Source organism: Equus przewalskii, chromosome 15, assembly GCF_037783145.1.
Source record: "Equus przewalskii isolate Varuska chromosome 15, EquPr2, whole genome shotgun sequence".
Taxonomy (NCBI): Eukaryota; Metazoa; Chordata; class Mammalia; order Perissodactyla; family Equidae; genus Equus; species Equus przewalskii.
The window spans coordinates 74861546-74878298 of NC_091845.1; the positions used below are offsets into that span (position 1 = coordinate 74861546).

At 43.2% G+C, this 16753-nt stretch overlaps 2 protein-coding genes across 4 annotated transcripts in view; one reads left to right on the top strand and one right to left on the bottom strand.

Annotated features, from left to right (window-relative positions):
* CEP70 (centrosomal protein 70) overlaps positions 1-7849 on the bottom strand; it is a 59451-nt gene extending 51602 nt beyond the window's left edge. The window contains exons 1-2 of one of the 3 annotated variants that reach the window (XM_070577564.1): positions 7648-7849; positions 4959-5061 (exon numbers count right to left, since the gene is read on the bottom strand). The gene's annotated coding sequence lies outside the window, so the exon portion shown is untranslated. Of the gene's footprint in view, positions 1-4958; positions 5062-6423; positions 7095-7647 lie in introns of those variants that run through there. The other 2 variants (XM_070577563.1, XM_008519562.2) reach the window with 2 other exon arrangements.
* A 3561-nt stretch (positions 7850-11410) lies between these two features.
* On the top strand, positions 11411-13542 carry LOC103550590 (disks large-associated protein 5-like). Its single transcript, XM_070577562.1, is given in 3 exon segments — positions 11411-12025; positions 12028-13155; positions 13158-13542. Coding segments are annotated over 3 exon segments (1968 nt in total). The 5' UTR covers positions 11411-11472; the 3' UTR covers positions 13445-13542.
* Positions 13543-16753: the final 3211 nt, after the last annotated feature.

Here is a 16753-nt window from a genome sequence, read left to right on the forward strand (position 1 = left end):
AAAGCAATCTACAGATTCAATTCAATTCCTATCAAAATCCCAAGGACATTTTTTGCAGAAATAGAAAACCCATCCTAAAATATATAGGGAATCTCAAAGGACCCTAAATAGCCAAGACAATCTTGAAAAAGAACAAAGCTGGAGGACCCATACTTCCTGATTTCGCAACTCACTGCAAAGCTACATAAATCAAAACAGTGTGGAACTGGCATAGAGACATACAGATCAGTGGAATAGAACAGAGAGCCCAGAAATAATTCCCCACATATATTCAATAGGGAGAGAACAGTCTCCTTAACAAATGGTGCCAGGAAAACCAGAAAGAGAATGAAATTGGACCCTCACATCTAACACCATATACAAAAACTAACTCAAAATGGATCAAAGACCTAAATGTAGAAGCCAAAACTATAAAACACTGGATGTTTCTGGGCTATGACACCAAAGGCACAGGCAACAAAAGAAAAAGCAGACAAATTGGACTTCATGAAAATTTAAAATTTTTGTGCATCAGACTATCAACAGAGTAAAAAGGCAACCCACAGAATGGGAGAAAATACTTGCATATCATATATCTGATAAGGGATTAATATCCAGAATATATATAGAACTCCTAAAACTCAACAGCAAAAAAACAACCTGATTAAAAAATGGACAAAAAACTTAAATAGACATCTCTCTAAAGAAGATATACAAATGGCCAATAAACACATGAAAGATGTTCAACATCTCTATCCATTAGGTAAATGCAAATCAAAACTACAGTAAGATACCACTTCACACCCATTAGGATGGCTACTATCAAAAAAACAGAAAGTAACAAGTACTGGCGAGAATGTGGAGAAATTGGAACCCTTACACACTGTTGGCGGGAATGTAAAATGGTACAGTTGCTGTGAAAAACAGCATGGCGGTTTTTCAAAAACTTAAACATATAATTACCATATGATCCAGCCATTCTACTTCTGGGTATATACTCAAAAGAAGTGAAAGAAAGGTCTCAAACAGATATTTGTACAACCATGTCCACAGCGGCACTATTCACAATAGCTAAAATGTGGAAACAACCCAAGTGTCCATTGACAGATGAATGGATAAGTAAAATGTGGTATTATCCATACAATGGAATATTATTCAGCCCTAAACAGGAAAGAAATTTTGCAACATGCTACACCATGGGTGAACCTTAAGGATCTTCAGTCACAAAAAGAAAAATGTTTTATGATTCCACTTAGAAGAGATACTTACAGTAATAAAATCATAGAGACAGAAAGTAGAATGGGGGTTGCCAGAACCTTGAGGGAAAGGTGAGTTATTGTTTCATGGGTATAGAGCTTCAGTTTTACAAGATGAAAAGAGTTCCGTAGATGGATAGTGATGATGTTAGCACATTATGAATGTATTTAGTATCACTGAACGGTATACTTAAAATGGTTAAGATGGTAAATTTTAAGTTTGTGTATTTTACCACAATTCAAAAAGTTGGGGGGAAAAGTGCTGATGGTTGAACCTCAAAAGAACTGAGGGTTAGTCTATAAGTGAATAAAAAGCCAAGAGCATTTATCCAAAGTTTAACCATCCTAATCTCCTGGGCCTGAAAAATTCAGCTGAAAATCATTGAGAAGAGGTTCGTCCATGAGATTCCTTGGCACTTTCTGCTTTTGCTTGGAACAGATTTACTACGGGAGTATCATTTATTTTTGCTTGCAACATTCCAACACTCACGGTTCTATTTGCAGATGGAGAAGAGCAGAGGGAAAAGAAAAGAAATAGGAGAAACACATGGTTGAACTTTTCTTAACCTACAAGTTACTGAAGCTTTTATATGAAATTTAAAGTCAGAATTTCCCTGGTTGAGGCCAGCTGCCTATGCCTAGACAAACTTCCAGTAACAGAGGTCTCCTCCACTGAGGTTCTGATGGAAGACGGCTATTTCAAATAAAGTCTTAGATATGAGAGAAGTAAAATTTAAATCATATATTCAAGGAGACCAGTGCTCTCTTGCTCAGAGAATAGTATATTTCATACCAGTCCTTTAAAAGGAGATGTGAGTACATCAATGGCAAAAATAGCCACATCCTCAAATCTAGAGATAAGGAAAGCACATTAGTAGTTGGCTAGGACTGGGAGTGGGGAGGGGGAGGAATAAGAAGGAAACGGGGAGTGATGGCAAATGGGTATGGGGTTTCTTTCAGGGGTTAAGAAAACATTCTAAATTTGATTGTGGCAATGGTTGTACAACTGTGAATAGACCAAAAAACACTGAACTGTACCCTTTAAACGGGTGAATTGAGTGGTATGTGAATTATATCTCGATAAAGCTGTTACATTGAAAAAAATTCACAAAAAAATTTCACATAAAAATGAACAAAAAAAGCTTTGCGATCTAAGTCAAACAAAAGTTAATATAAAAAAAGAGAATAACATCCCTATAGACAAGACAAACGTGCCAGATATGAGCCCACAAAACAGATCAGAACTATAACCCACTGTTTTAAAATAAGTTAAAGTATACTAGGAAAATTCTATAAGATATGAGAAAACAACATAAGCCAGAATTAGAAAAACTTGGAAATGAGGTAATAGAACCCAGGAAAGAATTAAAAATTTTGTTTGTTTGTTTTGGTTTTTTGTTACTGTTGTTGAGGAGGATTCACCCTGAGCTAAATCCACTGCCAATCTTCTTCTTCTTTTTTTTTTCTTGCTTGAGGAAGATAAGCCCTGAGCTAACATCTGTGCCAGTCTTCCTCTATTTTGTATGTGGGTCACTGCCACAGCATAACTGACCAGTGGTGTAGGTCTGTGCCTGGGATCCAAACTCACAAACCCAGGCCACTGAAGTGGAGTGTGCAAACTTAATCACTCTGCCGTGGGGCCAGCCCCTAAAAATTTTTTTAAATAATAATTGTTTCAGAAATAAAGAGCAAGCAGGAAGAAACACAAGAATGAATAAACACAACAGATAATGTTTTAAGAGAAACAGAGGTTAAAGGAAAAAAATTTTAAGAATTAAAAAGATATGAAAGAAAATGCCAAATAGGTAAAGAAGCTCAAACAGATAATAGGAGTAACTGAAAAAGAAAACTAAAGCAGCGGAATAGAACCAATAGTAAAAAATGTAATTCAGGAAAACTTCCCTGATTCTAAAACTTGTGCAGAAATGCAAAGGACTTAGGGGGCCGGCCCACTGGTGCAGCAGTTAAGTGCCCACATTCCACTTCGGTGGCCTGGGGTTCACCGGTTCAGATCCCAGGTGCGGACGTGGCACCACTAGGGAAGCCATGCTGTGGTAGGCGTTCCACATATAAAGTAGAGGAAGATGGGCACAGATGTTAGCTCAGGGCCAGTCTTCCACAGCAAAAAGAGGAGGAATGGCGGCAGATGTTAGCTCAGGGCTAATCTTCCTCAAAAAAAAAAAAAAAAGAAAAAGAAACGCAAAGGACTTAGTCAAAATACTTTGAAAAAGACAAAGTTGGAGGACTAACACTACCTGATTTCGAGGCTTGCAAAGCTACAGTAATCACGACAGTATGGCATTGCTGTCAAGATAGACAAATAGATAAATGAAACAGAATATAGAGTCCAGAAACAGACCCACACATACATGACAACTAATTTTCACCAAACGTGTAATGCGATTCAGAAAAGAAAGGATAGTCTTTTCAAAAAATAGTACAACTGGATATGCATATGCAAAAAAAAAAGAAAGACTTTGATCCATACCTCTCACATCATATACAAAAATTAGCTCAAAATGAATCACAGACATAAATCTAAAACCTAAAATTACAAAATGTCTAGAAAAAAATAGAAAACCTTTGTGACCTTGGATAAGGCAAAAATTTCTTGGATACAACATCAAAAGCATGATCCATAAAGGAACAAACTGATAAATTGGGCTTCATAAAAATAAGAACTTTTCTTTGAAAGATACTGTTAGAAGAATGTTAAGCCAAATCACAGACTAGGAGAAAATAAGTGCAAATCATAAAGAACTCATACCCAAAATACATAAAGAACTCTCAAAATACAATTAATAAGAAAGGAAACAACCCAGCTTAAAAAGGGGCACAAAATTTGAATACACATTTCATCAAAGAAGACATACAGACAAAGAAACACATAAAAAGACACTAAAAGTTGTTAGTCAGGAAGGAAATGCAAGTTAAAATCTACAATGTGAAACAACTACACGCCAATTTGAATGGCTTAAGACAGACTATACCAAGTGTTTGCAAGGATTTGAAGGAACTGGAACTCTGATGTACTTTTTTCTTTAACACAAGGAGGCAACTACTTCAAAAGTCAGAAGAATGGCAACTAATGAGAGTACAGAAGTAGCTGTGACTGGGATGGGGCAATGGAGGGGCTCTGGCATGGCCTGACCCAGGTGGTATCATCTTTTAATAACTTGTTAAGCTATACATTTGGTATGTGTGTTCTTTTCCATTTGATTTCATAATAAAAATCCATTTTACAATAAAAAGATTTTGTTAAATAACAATAAAAACAAAAAGGAAATACTAACCAAAAGAAAGCTGGTATAGCTCTGTAGCCAAACTGCCTGGGTTGGAATCGTGGACTCCGCCACACAGCCAGGAAAGTACTAATCTTTCTATGCCTCAATTTCCTTATCATAAAACGAGGCTACCAGAAGCACTAAGCTCACAGGGTTCTTGTGAAGATTAGGTGAGTTAATATAGAAAGGACAAATAGAACAGTGGCTGGCACACAATGGGACAGAGGTGGTGATTATAGTCGGTGATTATAGCTATCTGTGATATCTTAAGTAGTTACTTAATCTCTTGGGCTTCAGTTTCCTTAAATGAGTTTGAAATATCTACCTGATAGGATTATCAGGAGGTCAAAAGGAGATATATATAATGTACCTAGCAGAGTATTCAATACCTTTCCACGGCCTCCCAACATCCAGACAGGATCTGTCACAACAGACATACCTCAGTCATAGCACATTCCTCTTGCACCTTTCACCTGGTCATTGAAGTTGATCTCAATGAAATGATCAGCCAGTGAGTCTCACGTCCAAAACTGGATCTTCATCTAGGTTTCAAAAAGATAAAGAGACCAAAATCTTAATGTTCAATCTCCTAGGAAGAACGGCCTTGTGTTATTTCCAGAGCAGGGGTCTGTGGGACAGGTAACCCTGAACCGAAGCTAAACAACTGAAGTAACTGCTACTCCAGTGCTCACCACCAGGTGCCTTCTCCCTGCTTTGTGGAAACACTGAGCTGGGGGTCCAAATCTATTATCATCTATCACCAATCCTGACTTCTGGCTTCAACGGTAGAGTATTCTTGTTTGCAGGGTACTAAAACGGAGCACTCTCTGATAGACAAACAGCACTCAACACAAAAGGCAGGAAGAAAAACTCTCTCAATTCCACCTGTAACCAAGCCCTCCTTTTCAGAGGTCCGTGCTGCGAAATTAACATGCCAATCATTTGCAGCAGCCTCTTCCCCACTACCGGCTGTGACAGGACACAGGTCTGGAACCTCATGTTACAGAAAGAGACTAAATGCTTCCCTAAGCCAAGGCAGAAGCTGTAGATTTCATCAGTGTCATAACACACCTAAAGCAGGACTGTGGGAATAGGGGTTGCAGGGTACGAGTTGGTTTGTACATGGTACAGAAAGCCAAGGGCAGAGAAGCAAAACACAATACCATCTTCCAGCACTGCCCAGTTTTCCCAAGAGTGCTTTGGTAACTTGCCCTTTATGGGTCTGAAGCCCCTGTAACATGCACCATACATTAAAATGTAGTTATTTTCCACCACTTTTTTGGGAAAAAGCTGCAAATAACAAAGCATGGCCAGTAACTGTTCTTTCTCAAGTGAGTCACATCGAAATCTACGAGTAGCTTTCTCAAAAGCATCTATGTCACATTCCTGAATTAGATGGAACATGCAATGCTTTCAAAGTCTCTATTGTCTATTAAACGCAAAAGCTCTATTCCAAAAATACGCCAATACGCTACGTAATGTTCCTAAGAAGAACTGAATCTATCAAATATAAGGAATTGGAGTTAGGATTGGACATCATCTCCACCAAAACACTCCGCTTCGGGACAGGTTACGTACAGGGCCAGAGCGCGCCTCTCCCTCCTGGAAGCAGAAGCCGCGCGCAAACTCCATCTAGTTAGCACCTCTTCCCCGGGGCGGGGCGCGGCGGCCCGGAGCTACTTGGGGATACCAAAAGTGAAAAAACTCCTGCAGAGGACTGAAACCAACACGGGCAACGCCTGCACAGTGCTTAATATCATCACGGTTAGAAAATAAAGCGGTGGTAGAAACCCTTTCTGTTTGGTGTATGTTAGAGCCCCCCTCTGCCCCTCGTCTGGATTGAGCCTAATAAACCGGAGAAAGGGGTTACTCCTCTACCCCTTCGCGCATCCCCCACCGCTTACTCCGAGGCTTGACTAGCCAGGCAACCTCCTGGGACACCTTGACCCCGAGAAGCGGAGCTGGGCAGCCCCAGCCAACCCTCGTGCATGTGTGATTCCCTACGACTCATCCAGAATCCAGTCCGCGCCAGGTGTCACTCTAAGCCGTCCTCTTACTGCCTCGTTTAACCCCCTCGCCCACCACGAAGGGCCAGAATGCCAGCTGCGGTCTACAAACGAAGAAACTGGAGCGCGAAGACGGTCAACGAGGAGCCGAGGATCACAAAGGCCGGGGAGCCAGGACTCAACCAGGTTCGTCAGGTCCCTAAAAGTCTCCCGGGAGTTTTCACTGGCGAGTCCGTCCCAGACGGCTCCTCTCCGGGGCCGGACAAGGGTCAGGCTGGCCACACGCAGGGCGCAGGTGAGGCCGATTCCGGGACTGCCGTAGGGAGGGGCTCTGGCAGGCGAGTCTGCGAACCCGAGCGGCACTCACCTTCCTCAGCCGCCGCCTCCGCCAGCAGCGCGCCCAGCCCGGCCCCGCTCCGCCCCCTCCGGCCCCGCCTCCGCGACCGTTACCGCGCCGTGAAGGCCGGCCAATCGAGCCGGAGCGCGTCGAGGGCCTGCCTCGGCCCCGCCTCCGAGCGCCGGCAGCGAGGCTCTCGGGTCGCGCCGGGAGGCTGGGACGGCCCGCGCCCTCTGGTTGGCTCCGCTGCTGGGGGCGGGGCTTGCCGTAACGTAGACGCGAGCGCGCCGAGGTTGCTTTGCCGTCTGCGCCTGCGCGCTCCCATCGCACTTTCAACATGCGCAGGTCTCACGGATGCTTTATCGCCTACCTGGAACTTTATCTACCAGGAAGACGTCAGAAATACACGTTTGAGGCCATCAGTGAAAGGGAGGCCCGGGTCACGTGGCCGCCGCAGGCTGCCCTCTATATACATACACACGCTTTGCCTGCGAGCTCTTGCTGCGGGACCGCTCAGTGTGTTCTTTGCGTTCCAGACCTGGCTGAGCTTCAGCGTCTGGCATTTGGAGGATCCCAATAAGTGTTGAGGACTTTTTACCCTCCCATTCAGCATTTTCCAAATCTCCACGAACTGTCAGGCCTCCAGAAATGCAAAGGTGGCTGACTCGGGATGCTCAAAATATAGTTAGGGAAATGGGTATACACTCTGAAATTAAGATACAGAGTGATAGGCATGAGCAGAGAAGGGTGTGCAGTGCAGAGAAGGGAAAGAGAAAGAGGATTACCTAAGTCAGTCACTGAAGTCTTCCAAGACCAGTGGGTCTCAGCCCTGGCTGCACATGAGAATCACCTGGGGAGCTCTGAAAAGTCTTGATGCCCAGACCCCAAACCAATTAATCAGAATCTCCAGGGTAGGCCTTAGGCGTCGATAGTTTGTAAAGCTTCCAGACAATTCCAAAGTGCAGCCAAGATCAACAACTGCGAACCTGGAGGGATACATGAGGAGAAAAATTCTAAATGGTGAATAAGAATTCCCCAGCAATAAAGGGAAGAAAGGTATTTAGAGAAAACTTCATGTGCAAATTAAATAACTCCAAAGCACTAAGTGAATAACTAGTTCGCAAGTGCTCGGTAAACTTCACTTTTTTTTTTTGGTAATTAAACCTGGACGCCTTTGGTACAGCTCATATCTGCCCTCCGCCAAAACCTAAATCCCAAAGTATTTACAAATATAGTGAATCTTACTGAGGGCTTCCTGAGAAAGCTGAGGAGTGTGTTGCATCATTGGAGAGGCAGAGGAGAAGGCTTTAGGAGGTGTGGTAAGCAACTGAGACTTTATCCACCAGGTGATGGGGAACCATAGACGAGTTTTCAAAGGGGATATAAAATGGGAACGTTTTCGTTTGGGTGTCTTCAAGCCTAATATTCTTGCATCCTGATATATAGGTAAAAACTGTAAAAATGGCTCCACAGTATACTAATAAAATCACTGCTCTGGTTTTTTTTCCCCCACAAAAGGAAATCAGCTCAATCTTCATTTCGCACTTTAAAAAATTCAGAATCTACAAATAGGGTCCCTGCCCACCATTTTCAAAAACTCATACCTGGTTAAGTGATCCAAAAATTCCTAAGGGAAAATCCAACTTCCACACACCTGAGGGAAGGCCTCACCTCTCATCTGCCCACCATTGTCATTGCATCTTACAGCCACATGGTGTCGCCGTTGACAACCTGTATTTTCCAATTGATCAAATGATGCAGGTGTGTGGGTGCGGGTCCCACAGTGGCCAACAGGGATCTTCGACGGAGGGCATGGCCGTCCCTCACAAGGAGGTCTTGGGGTCACAGCTCTTAGGGTTCATTACTTTCAGGACCATACTGAGCCTTCTTCCAGGCATCTGGGGCCACTGTGAATTTGATCTCTGTTTCTGCCCCATGCAAACATGCTCCCCCCCGCCCCCGCCTTTTCCATACCTGGCTATTCACACTAGCAAAGGCTCGAAGATTTTCATTTTCAATGCTCAAAACACAAAGAATCTCAGTGGTTGCCTTTTCCAGGAGAATAGGGTGACTTGCCCACTCTTCTGAGTGTAGCTACCCTAATTGTGGCCAGGACCAAACATCATTGGGTCAGTTAGCATTATTTTGGCAGCAAATAAGAGAAAACGTGATTCAAACTGTCTTCTTAACAATCAAGAAATTGATTATCTTGGGGCCAGCCCCGTGGCTGAGTGCTTAAGTTCTCCCACTCTGCTTCTGTGGCCCAGGGTTTCGCAGGTTCAGATCCTGGGGGCGGACATGGCACTGCTCGTTAGGCCATGTTGAGGCGGTGTCCCACATGCCACAACTAGAAGGACCCGCAACTGATACACAACTATGTACTGAGGGGATTTGGGGAGAAAAAGCAGGAAAAAGAAAAAAGAAGATTGGCAACAGTTGTTAGCTCAGGTGCCAATCTTTAAAAAATAAATAAATTGATTATCTTGTTACCACACAAAGGACACGATCTGCTCACCCCAAGACAAAAGTCAATCGTCAAGAGGCAAGATGGTGGCAGAGAAAGGGCATTTTATTACAGCTTGCTAGCAAGAGGGAAGATGGCCAACTAATGTCCAAAACAACCGTTTGAAAGGGCACAGAATCTTAAAGTGGTTATATGGGCCAGTGGGTTATAGGGGAGGGGTTAGGAATGTTGACCCTCTGGTATTACAGACTGGGAACTGCCACACCAGATCTTTCAGTTTTCATGAATGATGACTACCAGCACAGACTCTCTGTTCCGGGGTCATCACATTCCTAAGGAACTCAAAAGAACGAAGTTATCATCTTATCGCAGCTGGGAGATACATGCACAAGCAGGGATCATAAAATCTACAGAGCAGGTGGATCTCCTGGAGGATGTGAATCCAGCTGGGTTAGTCAGATGTCATTCAAAGTTACAATATAGTCTCTTTTCTACAATATGGCTTCACTTATGTCAACCTTGTATTGAGCCAGTTTCAATCTCACATAACAGGAAGTCCAGAGGCAACATAGACTTTGGGGCTGGTTAATTTGATGGCTCAAGTTATCAAGGACCCAATTTCTTTCGGTCTCTCTGCTCTGCTGTAAACATGGTAGGTTTCAAATTCATACTAAAGTGATTTGCCAGATGTCTACCAGGAACAATCAGGACCACATGCTTTCTTTTCCAGCTAAAATCTTTCCTCCTGGTTTTTTGAGCCAATTAGTTCACACAGGTACATACTCTGCCTCCCAATCAGTAACTACCTGGCAAATGTGCGGATGGTGTAAGCCTGGGTTCCAGAAGGGGAAAGGGGTTACCATAATTGGAACTGGCAGTGTGGTAGGTGCTCCTTGAGTGACATGGGTTGCAACGTGGACGTATGGCTACTTGAGTCAAACTGGAGTCCTGGAAGGGGCGAGAAGACAATGGATGCTAGGTGCATGATCACCACTATCCTTCACAATCTTCAGAGCACAGAAAGAGCACCGAAAATCAGAAAGGCTGATTGCTTTCTGTTTCCTAACCACAGAGCCTCCCTCTCATCACTCCTGATTTTGTGTGTAGCCATTGGAGGGGAGGAAGCTCTGTAGCACTGTCCCCCAAAGGAATTCCCTTCCTATGGACCACCAAGCCCTTTCCTTTCTTTTTTCTAGAGAAGGAAAAGACTGCACTCAAGTTCAGTCTTTAGCGCAGCATCCTGCTGCATTGGTCTCAAGAGTTTTCTCTGGGCCTCATCCACCCACCAGGATTCTAATGGTTCTAAACACTCATTTAACATTCATTCATTCATGTACCCATTATGAACCAGGGATTGAACCAGATGTGGAGTTTACAGTGGTGAGTAAACCAGATGTGGTTTCTGCCCTCGTGGAGCTGCTAGTCTGGTTGGGAAGAGGAATATAAAACACAAATGAGCATAAAATTATGCTAAGTGCTAGGAAGGAGAACAGTGGTGTGTGGAGGAGGCCTGTCTGAGGAAATGAGAGTTAAGCTGAGATCCAAAGCCTCTCCTCCTTTCAGCTTACTGCTGTCCTCTGTGCTTTGACTTCCCAGTATAAATTATAACCTTCATTAGCAACTAAAACAGACCTCTTAATATCGAAACTTCTAAACTGATTCTCAGATATTCTCCTGGATACAGAACTATCAGGTTTCTTCCCACAACAAAGAGTATACCAAATATGAATGGCATTTGGTGATGAATTCTGGAAGATTCTTCAACTCACAAGTCTTTTAGACTTAGAACCCTTTATTAGACTAATACATTTGTTTCTGCCTCCTCCATGAGAATTTGAACTCCTGGGGACATGGATCATATCTCACTAAACTTTTTCCAGCACCCAGCATGGTCCCTGGCACAGGTCGGTGCTCAATACAGGGTTGAATTACATTGTTAAATCTGAGTCAGATTCATACAGGGGCAATCACCTTCAGTACTCATTTTCCATTTTGAAAGACTATAAGCAAACAGCTCAGGCAAACATATTAATAACAAAAGCTCAAGAATCTCTACAGGAGTGGCGAGCTGGCCGCCGCTCAGGGGAGGCTCCTCTAGGACGAGTTACCTGTCCCCCCGCAGCCATGGCTCCATTCTCCAGAAGAGATGGCTTCATCACATTTTGCCAGTCGACTGAGAAAGGATTTAAGTATTGATATGATTAGAATTAAAATTGTTCATAGGAAATCTCTATCTCAGAAAGCAAACAGACACAAGGAATATGAACAAAATAGACGCTTTGGTTTGAAAGATGTCAACATTCCAACCTTGGAACGTAGAAATCTTGAATTAGAGGAGACATCTCAGGAGCTTATTCCAGAAGAGATGAGTGTCAAGCCAAGGTCAGTGAAATCTGTTCTAAGTGATCAACGAAGACAAATGCTCCAGAAATACCAGGAGGAAAAGCAACTTTAAAAATTGAAAGAGCAGAGAGAGAAAGCTCAGCAAGGAGTATTTAAAGTGGGTCTTTATAGACCTGACAAGCCTTGTTTTCTTTCAGCAATAACAGAATACCACCCAAAAAAGATTGGTAATGGGAGTGATGTTCGAGCAACCCGATCTGGTCAAAGACAATCTTCTGAAAAGAAAGTGTCCACCGAGAAAACAGCAGGGCAGCCTGCAATGCCCACGTGCGTGAGAACCACTCGATTGATGACTAAAGAGCGAAGCAGACCGCGGGAACAGCCTCCGCCGGTGCAGCCTCTGCGAAAGCAGCCTCCGCCGCGCCGGCCACAGGAGCGACGCGTGATAAAGAAACAGAAAGAAAAGTACCCAATCAAGGAAGGCCTGCCAAAAAGATAGAAAGAAAACCTGGCAAGGTCGTTTCCTTTAAAGTTGATAGTGAAGAAAATACTTTGGAGTCACAAACCAATGTGACAAACGGAACGGATCCAGATGGAGTCTTATCAAAAATGGAAAAGTTACCTAAGTCAAATCCTGCAGCAGTGAAAGGGAGGCCATCCTTCGCACCAGTAGATTTCGTATTTCGGCCTCCAGATGGTCTGAAGAGCTATGAGATAACACCTAGGAAGCCCACAAAAACCACTGCGTGGACGCCCGCTTACAGCTGCAGCTCTTTAAACACGGAAGTTGATAAGGCTCTAGAAGCAACAAAAGAAATTTTGGCACAGAAATGTAAACCTTCAGCACATCAAGATTACGATGAATTTCGCCGTCCTTTGCGCTCCCTAGCAGTCGGGAGCACAGATCGTGTCTTAAAGAAAAATGAAACTACTACTGAAAATCTACATGGCCTTCCAATAAAAGAAGTCCCATCACTTGAAATAAATGAGGATCAGACATCTCAGCAACCACACGTGCTGTATTTCAGAAATATTCTCCAGTCAGAAACTGAAAAACTAACTTCACACTGCCTTGAGTGGGAAAGGAAGCTTGAATTGGACATTCCAGATGAAGCCAAAGACCTTATTCGCCTGGCAGTTGGTCAAACAAGACTCCTTATGAAAGAAAGGTTCAAACAGTTTGAAGAACTGGTGGACAATTGTGACTATAAACGAGGAGAAAAGGATACCACCTGTACAGACCTGGATGGCTTTTGGGATATGGCTAGCCTTCAGATATGGGATGTAAACCAAAAATTCAACAATCTGACCAAACTGGAGGAGTGTGAATGGCAAAACAATAATAATACAAGCAAAAAAGTCTTTCAGAAAAAAGTTGTTTCGGGTATAGCAAGTAAACCAAAACAGGACGATGCTGGGAGAATTGCAGCCAGAAGTCGCCTCGCTGCTGTGAAGAAGGCAGTGAGAGAGAGGATGCACGGGGAGAGCAGGCCGAGGCCGCGGGCTCTGCAGCGCCGAAGGAAGTTGATCAAATAGTGTTTGACGCTGGATTTTTTAGAATTGAAAGTCCCGTTAAATCGTTCTCAGTATTTGACAATAAAAATCTTATGACTGAATGCCATCTTCTTGATTCACCACGCCCAGGGTGCAGCAATCCCTTCACACAGGTGCAGAGGAGACGACAGGAGCATGCCAGACATACTTCCTTTGGTGGGGACTTAATTGCCTTTTCACCTCCAACGCCTCCTAATGGAAATCAACCAGAAGAATTGTGAATTAAAAAAAGCAAAACATTTCTCTTCATATTCTCCATGCTGTAGTGTATTCTTCAAATACTGAAAAGTTAAAGAATATGGAAAAAAAAAAGAATCTATACAGAATAACAATAGTTATATTAATTGAGCCCTTAAAATGTTTCAGGCTCTCGGCTAAGCACTTCCATTTACTAACTTTTGACTCTTCATAGCAACCTTAATGTAAGTACTGTTATTATCTTTATTTTACAAATGATCAGATTAGAAAATAGAAGTAAAAAAAAATGACTTGCTAAGTTCACACAGCTAGTATGTGGCAGAGCCAGGATCTGAAACCAGCATTCAGGCTCTAAAGCCTATTTCATTAACCACTTGACCATATCACTTCTCATGATGGGCGTCTGTTCTTCCACAGGATTGGTGTCTGCACTTATTCCAATTTGCAATTATTTAATCTGTCTGTGTATTAATTATCTATTGATGCGTAACAAACTACCCCTAGTCACAGCAGCTTAAAACAAACATGATCTCGAAGTTTCTGTGGGTCAGGAATACAGGAGTGGCTTAGCTGGATGGTCTGGCAGAACCTTTCATGAGGTTGTAGTCAACCTATTGGTCAGGCTGCAGTCATCTCCACGTTCAACTGGGACTGAAGGATTCACTTCCAAACTCACTCACGTGGTTGTTGGCAGGCCTCAGTTCTTTCCTTGTCAAGTGGGCCTCTCCTTGGGCTGCCTGAGGGTCCCCACGACTGGCAGCTTTGCATAGAGGGAGTAATCCAAGAGAATGTGTGACCACCTATGAGAGAAGCAGAAGTCTTTTTTATAACCTAATCTTGCAAGTGACATTTCATCCCTTCTGCTCTATGCTATTGATCACACAGACCAACCCTGGTAAAATGTGGGAGAGGACTACACAAGGATGAGAATACAGGAAGTGGGGATCACTAGGAGCCATCTTGGAGGCAACCTACTCAGTCTGTTTGCTCGTTTTTTGTGACTGCCTCCTCTACTAGAATGTAAACTTCACTAGTGGGGAAAAACCATCAGTGCTGCTCACTGTTATATTCTCTGCCACAGCACCTGACACAGAACAGACTGTGAGCAAATACCAAATAAATGTAATGATGATGGTGATGTGAATTCCAAAGGATGAGCTCCCTATAATCCTGTCTTACACTCATACACAAATTCCCTGTTGCCATTCATGGTAACATTTAAATAATTTTTAAAAGAAGGAATACATGATGCCCAAGAACCTTTATTCATGTATACAATTTCTATATAACTATAGAAAGTGGGCTTGGAAGGAAACACACCAAATTCATGAGAATGATGGCCTTTGAGGAGGAGAAGAAAGTAATGGTGTTGGGGTTGAAAGTCAAATAGGGCTTCACCTGCAATGTTTTCTTCTGATGAAATTTTTTATTGAGGCAATATTTAATGATGGTCAATTCTGGGTGGTGGGAATATGGGTATTATTCTCTCCACTTTTCTATATTTTTAAAATTTCTCAAAATATGCTAGATACAAATTGTAAAAGTCTCACCCAATTGGAACATGTGTCTATCCTGCCTTCCTTTGGCTTTCTGCTCTAATTAAGGGTGTATCTACAAACCCCCCTCTCCAGATGACTCAGACCAAAACTTATTTCCTCCTGAAATTGCCAGGCTTTTCTGGTTTGAATTTCTACAAAATCACCTTGGTCCGCTGCTTCTCCACTTTCTGTGTTGATGTAGATAGAGTCACAGCTTCCTTGTGCTGAGGGAGAGAGGCCTGCACAGCAGCAGCCTGGCCGGCAGCTGAGACTGTGGTTACTGGCCCTGGTTCCAACACAATCCTCTGAGGCCAGAATCCTGGGCCCTGCGCTCCTTTCTAAAGCTCTGCTGCCTCTTTCCCTAACACACAACCAATAGTCACGCTGGACCAACACTGGAAGGACACATGGAAAATTCTAAATCTGTAGGTATCAGATTATGTAACTTTTTCCTTTTATTTTGATCTTCATTCAGGCTGTTTTAAAAGTAAGTTCAGAAAATCAGTCAATCCATTAACAGTTCCCTTTTCAAAAGGAAGCCCAATGAAAACCTGGACTCCTATGAATGAAAGCATTTTTAGCTGCTCTCTTAAAATAAATCCCCAATGTCTATTAGTAAGCTGGTGAGAGGCAGTTTCAGAGGTTAGAGCAGCAACTAGGTACTTTCTGGGAAACAATCTGAGTGAAAATAAAGTCAAAAGCAGCATCAGCCTGGAGGAGTATGTTTGATACTCAAGTCCAATATCTCTCACAGTGCTTTGTTCAGGTTTTCTTTCTTTCCATAACAATCCTGTCTGGTAACAAGTGACTATTCCTGTCTCCCATGTCCTGGGCCCAGGGAATGAGTAGGTGGGCAATACAGCCCAAACAGGCATGTTCCTTAATTCCAGGCACCCCAGAAACCATACCCAAAGAGGAAATAGTGGCACAAAACAAGCCAGCTGAGGACTCAGACTGCCTTGCCTATTCTGGATGCAGACTGGGGTGCACCTCGTGGGGAGGCTGAACTCCACTGCACTCCGGGGCCCCTGGGCAGAGGGGCTCCCCAGGCCTCTAAGACAGTGCCCAGATTTTTCTTCAAACACAGTGAATACTTTTCTCATAACAGGCCCTCTAACATGAACTTTTCAAACCCCATAGGCCTGGTTCCACATGCTGGCCCTGCAACTTCTGAAGGGCTTTGGGTCTCTCTGTAAAATGATTGTAAATATTATCACTGGGGTGTAGTGAGCACTACAGGCCACGATATATACGACACATAGCAAGCATTCAATAAATTACACGTTATTGGTCTTGTAAGACATCCCGATTCCTAAAGTTTTACAAAAACATATGATTCTTCATTAAACAACTTCTTTGAGCTGCTGCCCAACCAGGGTTTCCTGGTCCTAGCTCAACAACTCAGGACTGTTTTTCAGAAGAACTAAGCACTAGGAAAAAGGAATTAGAGAGGTGTCTTCAGCTAGCCTTGTCCCATCTCTGGAAATTTCCATTCTGCGGGCTTTCACCTTTCCCCCCTAATTCATTCTTTCAATAGGTATTTATTGAAAACTCTGTTCAAGATACTGGTGCAGAAGAAAAAACAAATACGAAAAGTCTTTGTCTTTGGAGAGCTTTCAACACAGGGTGGCAAACAAGGACTCCCTAAGCAGAATCCCTGTGACTAACCTGGTGAGGAGCTCAGTCACGACTTTGCAGGCTGGTCAACCTAGTCTACGGACTGTGCCCCACTACCTTTCAATTCTCCCTTCTCTCACATACTTGCTCAGCATCTAGAAATCACATCCACCCTAC